Genomic DNA, 9,957 nt, shown 5'->3' on the forward strand with positions numbered 1-9,957 from the left:
ACACACACAGCCGTCCTGTTTCTTTGTCTTATCTGGTCGGATCATGGACGCCCGGCTGCTCTGCAGCACTCTGACCCTGCTGCTGTCCGTCACACGAGGTGAGCTGATTTACGCACGTTGTCTTAATGTGCCAGGATGTGATGTCATTTCTGTGCTTTAATACAGACAGAAGCATCCTCAGATTCTTTCAGAGAAACAGCAGAACTTTAGAAAAGTGATGAGAAGCTTAAAAATGAGCCAAATGTATAATAAGTGTGCTTTATTTGCCATTTGTGCGTCTGTTGTGTCTCTGAATCACATCAGTGCTTCACAAACCCAAACTTGTATTTGTAATGACCACCAGGGGGCGACTGCTCCGGTTCTAAGAGGTCTGATTACAGGTCTGTGAGTCATCTGACGGTTTTTGTTTTCAGGTCTTAAGTAAAATAATGATGTTAGATTATTGTGACAAAGGAGGTAAAGCACAATGATCCAGTGATTCAGGTTTAAGGAAAAGCTGCAGGGAGCTTTTGTATCCTTGTTTCCAGACGGTGAGTGGGCGTGGTCACGACTCTGCACACTCATAGCCAGTCGCCATGAATCATTGTGCTGTTGGTCATTTTGCTAACAGCATTACAGAGTTCAGGGACTCCAACAGCTCACTGAGCACTGATGCCCTGCTGCAGCTACAGCACCAGCTAGTGGTAGGTGGCTGCATAACAGCTGCACTTAGCCTCTCAGGTGACATCAGCAAACAATGAAGTTTAAGCTTCTTCTGTGGTTGTCCAGCAACAACAGCAACATTATACTTATAACAGATTTTTACTTGAACTACTGTTTTTCCCATCAGCCCTCAGCTCTGCAGAAGACGGCTGGTTTGTGAAGGTTCAGCCGGAGGTACGAGGCATCGAGGGCTACCCGGTGGTGCTGCCGTGCACCTTCGGCCATCCGCAGCACTCCCAGCATTCCTCCCTGCAGGTCGTGTGGCGTCTGGGCCACGGGCAGGGAGCCACCGTCCTGTACCGCTGCACCAGCCGGTCCGGAGCCCCCACCTGTGAGCCGGGGCCGAAGCAGGACCAGCGCTATCGGCTGGAGGGAAACCCGCGGGAGCACGACCTGTCGCTGCGCATCAGTAACACCATCCTGCAGGATAATGGACGCTACTACTGCCGAGTGGAGGTTCAAGGACGAGAACACATCAGCTTCGAGGACAAGATGGGGACCAGACTGAGAGTGGAAGGTACCGCCCAAATACTCTGCCCACAGCTGACCCAGAAACAGTCCAGCACTTGTTCTTCAGCTTGGTGTAGTGAAGCTTTGTGAAACACAGTCAGCTGATTTTAAGGGTGGATTTTCTATTACAACAGTTAGCTCGCAGCTAGAACCTTTAATCTAGTAGGATTAAGATGCATGAAGGCTTCCACAGCATCTGACTCCTCTTCCTCCTCCTCCAGCTCCTCCAAAGATCCTGGGCCTGTCGGTGGAGGGCACTGAGCAGTCCGGGTACAGAGCGCTGTGTCGGGTCCAGGGCTCCCCGCTGCCGGACGTCCAGTGGCTCGGCCCGGACGACCTGCTGGAGGGCTCTCTGCTCAGGCCGCTGGCTCAGGGCTCCACCGGCCACTACCACACCGTCAGCCAGCTGAGAGACGTGGAGCCAGGCCAACAGTACACCTGCAGCGCCTCCAACCCACTGGGTAAAGAGCAGGCCACCCTGTATGTCCTGCCCCCCCAGCCCCCTCTCTCTCTGGCCGGGGCTTCACCTCCTCTCCTGCTCCTCCTGTCATTGTCTCTGGGGGCAAAAGTCCTCCTGCTGGTGGGGATGGGGGTGTGGATGGTGCAGGGCGGAGCTCTGCAGGGGCTCAGCTGCTGGAGGAAATGACTGATGCCAGTCATATAATCATGGTAAAACTATATGTAATCATTGAGTTAGAACAGTATGATCTAGAAGCTGATCAAACATAAACATGTCTTCATGCTGATGAGACAAATGCATGCCTCGCTGCTGAGGTCATAAACGTAAAAAGGTCTGTGTATAATTCCTGCTTCGAGCTGATTGGGTGAACATGACGCTGAGGAGTCCTCAGCTTCACATCATCACGGATCATAAGCGCCTTACAGATCTGTGCCATGGAGCAAAAATGGGTGTGGTGTGCCTCAAAAAGTGGCGGCTGAGAGACTTATTTGCTCATCATTAGCCACATTTGATGTGCATTTACTGAAAGTTTCTTTATTTAAGCAATAAAACCCACTAGAATTAAGTAGAATGAGAATTGTTTGCTTTGTTTTTGCTTTAATTACCAAATGATTTCAGGTTTTTACAGGAAACTTGAGGAAATAAAGTCTGAAACAACTGATGAATAAAGATGCACATCATCTGCAAACTTAATATTTGTTGAAATTTGCTCATTAATGTTGTTGTTGGACATTAAATCCATTTAACAGTAAAGTTACTGAAGTCTTTAAATTGTTAGCCTGACAATAAAGAACATTTAGAGTTTAAAGGTGTAAAGATGTGAATCGTTTTGGACGTTTCTGTACTGGGAACAAATAAAAGACACCAGCGTCCAGTTTGTCACAGCAAAACAGATTTATTGATGTGTCACTGAGTCCATGATTGACTGGAATAATCGTTTTTACAATAAAACTGGTGCATAGATGATTCTGACCAATCAGACTGCAGATTCAACAGTTCAACATGCAAACTCTGCTGACTTCAAACCGGTAAATAATATAAAGCATCAGGATGACGAGGTTACCTGTAAACTTACATTCAGCTCGGTTTAGGACTCCTTAAAGAATAAAATCGCACTTGAATTTACATCTTCAGTTATTATAGAAAAGTATTCTATCAGCAGCTGATCGTTTATCCCAGAAACCGTAATCTAAGAGCAAACAGTAAATACGAGTTAGCATCACTCTGCTGAAGCTTCTGCAGAGCCGATTACTACAAACACACGAAGCTCAAACACTTTAAATAGTGACAAATAACAGCTCACTCTCCTCAGATTACAATCAAACAGGAAACCAGTGATGCTGCCTACTGGTTCCCAACGATCGTAACATTTCCCAGTCAGATCAGCAGGAACATCCTCTGCAAAGTGAAACTTTCTTAAATGCTCAGTTACACATTTGCTTCGGTTTTCAGGACTAAGATGCTGCTGGTTGCTGTTCAGGTGTCTCACCAAGCAGAGCGTGAGACCCTCAGACTAAACTAGAGTACATGTTTTTCTTCTACAGAGCCATAAAATGTGACTGGCAGCTACAGCATGCTTATACGTGAACAGGATGTGTAGTGAAACTAACGACAGTGCAGAGCTCCAGAGCTCCTGTCCTATATGGGGAAGAGCTCCGGCTCCTTGTAGCAGATATAATGAGCATCCATGCAGCAGTCGTCGTCGCTCCACTCAAAGCCCGTGCCGTTTCCCAGACTCATGATGGTGCACTGGCCTTCCTCCACCCCACCGGGCTCGCCGTCACCCCAGGTGGTGCTGTTGACGCTGTCTCCGTTCACCCAGAACCACTCCCCGTTCAGCGAGCTGCGCCGCATGCCGATCCACACCTCTTGTACAGTGTTGTTAGTTAAAGACCTGTTCTGGTAAAGTTTGCCATAGATCTGTTTCTGGAGGTCGGCGCTTGACAGGCAGAGCAGCTCTAGTTTGCGATCAGCGCAGGTTTTAAAAGATTCACGCCAGTCGCTGGGTTGTTCTTCCAAGTCTAGAACCTCGGGGGTCACGGCGCAGCCCCTGAAATCTGTTTGGGAAGAGGAAGAAGAAAAGGCTGAAATCAGAGGTTTCACAAGACTAAACATTAAAGCAAACGTCCGAGGCGTAAAGTTTAGGGTGCAGTCGTTCACATTTATTGGAAGGAAGCAGCTAAAGAGTCGACGCTTGCTTTTTCCCTGGGCTCCTGTTTGCTCTCATCGGGTTCTTTCTTTAAATCTGTTCTAGTTTGTATTTCAGTTGTTGTTGTTATCGCAGCTCCATCACTGCTCTGTGCGTCTGACGTTTGTGTTTCCATTCTTGAGTCCCATTTCTCCCACTTATATAAATCAAAGTTTAGCTTCAAAGGTAAACATTTCTGGATTCTTTATTTATTTCTGCTTTATTTTGCTGATCATGGCTCACATGTGTGAGCTGCAGCGGCGATCGTGGCTCAAGAGTTGGCAGTTTGGAAGGTTGCCGGTTTGAGCCCGGCTCGGACAGTCTCGGTCGTTGTGTCCTTGGGCAAGACACTTCACCCGTTGCCTACTGGTGGTGGTCAGAGGGCCCGGTGGCGCCAGTGTCCGGCAGCCTCGCCTCTGTCAGTGCGCCCCAGGGTGGCTGTGGCTACATTGTAGCTGCCATCACCAGTGTGTGAATGTGTGTGTGGATGATTGTGTAAAGTGCTTTGGGGTCCTTAGGGACTAGTAAAGCGCTTTACAAATGCAGGCCATTTTCACCATTTATCCTTCTAGTTCAGGCCTCACAACCGTGAGGAACACTCCTGTCCAGACGAAGATCGCCGACAGGCTCCACGGGGAGGGTGGAGTCAGGCTGGCTGTACTGACAGTGCAGCATATTAATGGAAGGTAAACGGGAATGACGCCTGCAGCTCTACAAAACGTGGGAGATCTTCCTGTGGAGTGCACCGAGGCTGGTGTCCGAGCATCAGGAGCCACCTCACGCTCCTACTATCAAAGCACTCCTGAACCCACGACAGCATCAGAGACATCTTATCTGGACTAAAGAGGGAAAGAACGGGACTGTTGCTCTGTCCAAGTTCTCTTGGAAATGAAAGGCAGCATCAGGCTCCCGGACTCTTGACGAGCAGACACTTAGATGCTTGAGTCTGCGGTCGGTGATGATTCGGGGCCGTGTGCCATCTGCTGACGAACTTTAAGGACTTAGCACCTGCCCACAGCTCACCTGACCTGACACCCCACAGCAAATCAGTGGGAGAGGCCAAACATCTGACCCACCAATCCAAGCTGAAGGCCTGTAAGCAGCTGTGCTTCAGTGAGACCTCAGCAGGACAAGCTGAGCGCTCAGGTGAGCACGCTTCAGAGGCTGGACGTTTCTGTACTGAGAGTCCTGCGACTGATCTCGTCTGATTTTAGTGACGTAAGCATCACAATAAAAAGTCTGCATTAAATTACAAACCAAACTTTTTTCATGATCTTTGTTTTTTTAGATGCACGGGTACATATGACGTGTCCTGCACACAGTGGATATTATCACTAACTGTGGAAATCAGCAGCAGTTCCTCACCTGGGCTTGAACTGACGACAGGTGCCTGGTTCCCAAACAAAGTGCTTCCATTGTTCCCGCTAAAGTAGACGGCCATTTTGGAGGAAGTGTGCCAGATGACAGTTTCACCCAAACTCAGAGGAACTTGTATCGAGCTGTAATTAGTCCCCTCCAGTTTCGTCCAGTCTGCACTTGATATGTGGTTATTTCCAACACGAACCCCGTCGGTGACGTTACTGCTGACCACGATCACGGCGTAGTTCTTGGAGATCGTGGATAATGCTGTGACCACAAAGCAGCAGGCAAAGTTTGCTGTTGGGATCAGAGGGAGGAGTAATCCCGGCCGGTAGAGGATGGCTGTGCCGGCTACATCATACGTCGGTGAGCTTGAGGTGTAGGGCGTGACGCTGGTGGAATCGTTCTGTGCCAAAAGTACCATCGTCTCTCCCGCGGCATCCTGGGCCAGAAATGGAGGAACTAAGTACTTCAGCGTCCTGCCTGGGGCTGGCGGCAGAATGGCGTACAGCAGCCCGCAGCTGCAGTAGCGCTGGACGGCGCAGGGGTGGCCAAAGAGGACGGCCACTGGCTTTTCAGCCGTCACGTTTTTAAACCCTGCACTCTCATTCAACCAGATCTGAGCAACCTGGCCTGACTGGAGGGAAACTTCTTGCGTCTTTAATCCTCCGACGTTCACGTTGTTTTGCTGCTGAACACCGTTGACGATGATGATTCTGAACGGGCCTCGCTCCGTCACCGTCTGCACAACTAAGTCCTGATAATTGTTTGTGCCGGGAATTGTGGGTATTGGTGGGATGAGGTACGTTGTGCCGAGTTTGTCTGTAGGTATGACGACAGCGGTCTGCAGACTGTCTTCTTTACGGCTGATGGCTTGAACGGTGATATCTTTGTTGCTGTCAATGGTCAGAGTTTTGTTGGAGATGTTTTGCTTCCCGAGTTCCAGCTTTGCATTCACGGTGAAATTCCAAACATCTCCAGCATCCAGGACCCGTTGCTTGAAAATGTCGTACTCTTGAACTCGGACTGTTGTCTCGTTTTTCAAAGCAGTGATTATGACCATGTTTGTGGGCGGGCCGGGGTAGTAGCTGGCGATGTTCTCCGGAAACACAACGGTAAAGTTTTGGCCAACGGTGTCGTAAGGCACAGGGCCCGTGGACTCTGGTGAAAGAAAACACAGCAGCTGTTTAATGAGGAAGAAACAGAACCGTCTTTGTCCTTCCTTTCTACCACATTTTCAGGAATTCTGGTGAAAATTATTCCAAATAAAAAGAGAATTCTGGATGATTCAGCAGAAATACTCTGAAAATCAAAAACCCTGCCTGATTTAAATTTGGCTTGATCTATCCCAGCATCCTCGTCTGTCACACCAACCCTCTGCATCACCTCTTTCCTCCTGCCTGCAGCTCCATCTTTATCCTCCACCCTCAAACCACCTCGTCCCTCTGACTCATTTCTGATCCTGTCCTTCCCGCTCATGAACATCGAGCCCGTGTCTTTGTCATCGTGCTACGACGTTTGTCCATGCATCACAGCCGGTCTCACTGACTCACAGAATAAACTGTGCAGGTGATCGAGTGGGTAAATGTAAATGACATCAAGAACATGTAAAAACACGGACAAAAGATCACAGATTGCAGACTGTATATTAAAGATGGCCTTTGACACCTTTTGGCCATCACCATTTTTGTTTTTACACCACAGCTGATTATCATATTGAACAGCAGCTAAGCTTGAAAACTTCAGTCAGGTGATCATTTCTATAGCAACAAGCAGACTACAGGCTGAACGCATCGCCGCCTCAGAGGAAGTGTCCATGCCCCTGAAACAGAGCCCTTCACTTCATTGGCTGGTTTGAGAGCAGGTGGGTGGAGCTTCTGTTTATTTTCATAAAGACCAAAGAGCAGAAAAGCTGAAGGCTAACAGGGATGACGTTACACTGACACCCTGCTTTTAAGCCGTGTTGAAGCTCGAGCGACACGTTTAAGCCGAGCACAGAAACTCAGGTACACTCGATCAGCTGAGCAGGAATAGAAAAGCCCCCCCCCTGTTGTTATGAAGACGCAGCATCTGCAGCCCTTTTCCCCTTTACCTGCCCGGGTTGACTGCTTTTCCTTTGCAACCCACCACGACCGTGTGTACATGCTTGTCGTCATAGAAACATGTCTGCGACGTCATTATTATGTGACACAAACACTACAGCAAAGGTGGAGGTCGAAGCGAACGTAAGCCCGCCGCTCGGTCTGTGGCTTCCCTCACACTCGTTGTTTGTTAGCCATTTCCTTCGTTCCCGAGTTTCATAAATGGCGGTTTTGATTTTGGTGAACGAGATGCTACCGACCAGCCAATCGGTGGCGTGCAGTCTGACGACGTCACATTTTAGTACGTGTTTGGATGGCTTGGAGCCCCGGCTGAGCAGGTGCTGAAATAGTACCGGGTACTATGACCTAATGGGAAACCCTGGAAACCGGGGCGAGTGGATCCGAGGAGGTACTAATGCAGGGGTGGGCAACTCCAGGCCCCGAGGGCCGGTGTCCCTGCAGGTTTTAGATGTGACCTTGAACCAACACAGCTGATTTCAACGGCTAAATTAGCTCCTCAACATGTCTTCAGTTCTCCAGAGGCTGGTAGTGAACTAATCATGTGATTCAGGTGTGTTGACCCAAGGTGAGATCTCAAACCTGCAGGACCCCGGCGCTCGGGGCCTGGAGTTGCCCACCCCTGTACTAATGGAAAAGCTTATGTTTCACATCGGGCTGTAAACGTGTTTATTTCTGATGCTCATGTTAACAGTGGCATCTACGCTGAAGCCTCTGGTGGACAGAAGGGGAACTGCAGGTTCACAGTTGGATTATCAGTGTTTCAGATCAAACTGTAAGCATGCAGATTATACTGGAGAATAAAGTGATGGGTTCCAACAAGCTGCAGTTTGTTAGTAGAGATGGGTTAATGACAATAATGTCAAGATTAAATGTCAGTAATGAATGTTCGGTTTGAGTTTTGAGTTCTTATTATAATTTGGATCCTAAAGCTCTTTTGCAGTGAGCAGGTGGGAGGAGTGATACTCTTCATACAGTCTGTAATATTTCACATGTAGCATCTATGACCCCAAACTGCAGGTGACCCAAAAGAAGCCCAGGTGTGCTGATCGTCGGGTTTACCTGAGCTCCTCGCTCCCAGCAGCAGCAGGAGGACCAAAGGATACATGATGGAGGAAAAACACCAACGTCTCCCTGCGACGTACAAAGACACGTAAAGAAACAAAGGATCACATGAGGTTAATGTCCTGCTGCTGCTTAACTTTGAGTTCAAAATCATCTGAGATATGACGTCACATTTACCTCAGTTTATCATCAAGTTACAGACGTGGCTTTGTGTGCGTTTGATATGAAGCTTCTGTCGACACAAAGGAAAAATATCAGGAAACACTGAAAAACTGCAAACACAAATTCATCTGATGTTCCAGAGTCGCGTTCAGATTGTCTGAGTGGTTTTCAAACTCAAACACGTTTAATGCTTAAATAATAAATCAGAAAATAGATCACATGCAATAAAGTCAAATATTTTAAAAGTACAAAAACATTTTATCAAAATACAAATGTATGAAAAAGAAAACTGGGCCGAGCTAATGTTCAATCAAATCTGAAGAAGCTGAACAAACATTGAGCGTGAAACAACAAACGGCTCTGTGATCGATCGAGCTGCAAACGGGTCAAAATCAGAATTTGTGCCTTTGAGGAGAAACCCGAGTCTTACCTGCCGGTCTGCGGTCAGCGGCTGACTGTGGGGAGTTTTCCACAGTCACCTTCTTTCCTGTCCTTCAGGTATGGAAACGATCATTTGTGAGTCAAACTCGCAGTGATTTGGAAGACATTTGCATGCCATGCACATCAGTGCAGGTGTGGCTGGGGCCTCGCGACTGTGCGAGCTCCTGCAGCTAAAAGCACCAAATCGATCTGTCAGAGCTTCGATTCATCTGTGATCCTGTCGTCACATCTGAAATGTCTCATCTTGTACTTGGTGTGGTCGTTCGGACAGACAGGAGAGAAGCCGTCAGCTGTTAAACCTGGATGATATTTCCTGTGGAGAAACGTCCAACCACGAACTGACCTCGGCTTCAGTCGGCGTGCACATTAAACACGTGCTTTCCTCTGATCAGCTGATGACAATAATCAATCAATCAAAATGTATTTATATAGCACATTTTAAAGACCGAAGTACACCAAAGTGCTTTCCAGTAAAAGCATGATACAGATAAAAAATCACAATATAAAATATAAATTACAGATATAAATAAAATATAAAATAATTACATAATCTAAGTGCAGAGCCAGATGTAAATTACCCTAATTAGCCCTGAATGGCAGGTTAAACAAATACGTTTTTAGGCGGATTTAAAAGACTGAATGGAATCTGATGCACGAATATGAAGAGGAAGAGTATCCCATAAGCTGGGTGCAGCAACGGCAAAGGCTCCTCTGGTCTTCAGCCGAGACCAGGTTGCACTAAGAGCAGCTGGCCCGATGATCTCAGTGCTCTCTGAGGGCTACAGACAGAGATCAGTAGTCAGGTGCCATATTGTTTAGGGTTTTATAAGTAAACAATAAAATGTTAATAGGAAGCCAGTGTAAGTTGGCCAGAACAGGAGTGATGGAGTCGTACTTTCTAGTGCCGGTCAAGAGACGTGCTGCGGCATTTTGGACCAGCTGCAAACGCTGAAGAAGAGAAGACTGGAGGC

General features: G+C 47.8%; 2 protein-coding genes across 3 annotated transcripts; one reads left to right on the forward strand and one right to left on the reverse strand.

The window, feature by feature from the left end:
- Nucleotides 1–6: 6 nt before the first annotated feature.
- Nucleotides 7–2,341, forward strand: si:dkey-11p23.7 (V-set and Ig domain-containing protein). Its single transcript, XM_005941026.3, has 3 exons — nt 7–98; nt 830–1,219; nt 1,434–2,341. Exons 1-3 carry the CDS (start codon nt 44–46, stop codon nt 1,856–1,858), a joined length of 870 nt encoding a protein of 289 aa, XP_005941088.1. The 5' UTR covers nt 7–43; the 3' UTR covers nt 1,859–2,341.
- Nucleotides 2,342–2,477: 136 nt separating this feature from the next.
- LOC102290061 (IgGFc-binding protein) lies at nt 2,478–9,204 on the reverse strand. 2 transcript variants are annotated; one of them, XM_005941027.3, is made up of 5 exons: nt 8,976–9,204; nt 8,561–8,615; nt 8,381–8,452; nt 5,226–6,380; nt 2,478–3,729 (listed from the first exon to the last, which is right to left on the reverse strand). In XM_005941027.3, the coding sequence occupies exons 3-5, from the start codon at nt 8,424–8,426 to the stop codon at nt 3,311–3,313; spliced, it is 1,620 nt and encodes a 539-aa protein (XP_005941089.1). In that variant the 5' UTR covers nt 8,427–8,452; nt 8,561–8,615; nt 8,976–9,204; the 3' UTR covers nt 2,478–3,310. The 2 variants fall into 2 exon arrangements, with proteins under 2 accessions (XP_005941089.1, XP_005941090.1); XM_005941028.3 differs by lacking the exon at nt 8,976–9,204 and having other exon boundaries at nt 8,561–8,930.
- Between the last annotated feature and the right edge of the window lie 753 nt (nt 9,205–9,957).

The sequence above is a fragment of the Haplochromis burtoni genome, unplaced genomic scaffold (genome assembly GCF_018398535.1).
Source record: "Haplochromis burtoni strain Fernald_Lab_line unplaced genomic scaffold, NCSU_Asbu1 Contig_295, whole genome shotgun sequence".
Lineage (NCBI taxonomy): Eukaryota > Metazoa > Chordata > Actinopteri > Cichliformes > Cichlidae > Haplochromis > Haplochromis burtoni.

Excerpts from the sequence above, each read along its gene's own strand:
- si:dkey-11p23.7 (XM_005941026.3), top strand. The coding sequence starts at position 44 with ATGGACGCCCGGCTGCTCTGCAGCACTCTGACCCTGCTGCTGTCCGTC. Across the intron at positions 99-829 it reads GCTGCTGTCCGTCACACGAG|CCCTCAGCTCTGCAGAAGAC; the intron begins GTGAGCTGATTT and ends TTTTCCCATCAG. Across the intron at positions 1,220-1,433 it reads GACCAGACTGAGAGTGGAAG|CTCCTCCAAAGATCCTGGGC; the intron begins GTACCGCCCAAA and ends CTCCTCCTCCAG.
- LOC102290061 (XM_005941027.3), bottom strand. The coding sequence starts at position 8,426 with ATGTATCCTTTGGTCCTCCTGCTGCTGCTGGGAGCGAGGAGCTCAG. Across the intron at positions 6,381-8,380 it reads GCTGGGAGCGAGGAGCTCAG|AGTCCACGGGCCCTGTGCCT; the intron begins GTAAACCCGACG and ends TTCTTTCACCAG. Across the intron at positions 3,730-5,225 it reads TGTCGTCAGTTCAAGCCCAG|ATTTCAGGGGCTGCGCCGTG; the intron begins GTGAGGAACTGC and ends CTTCCCAAACAG.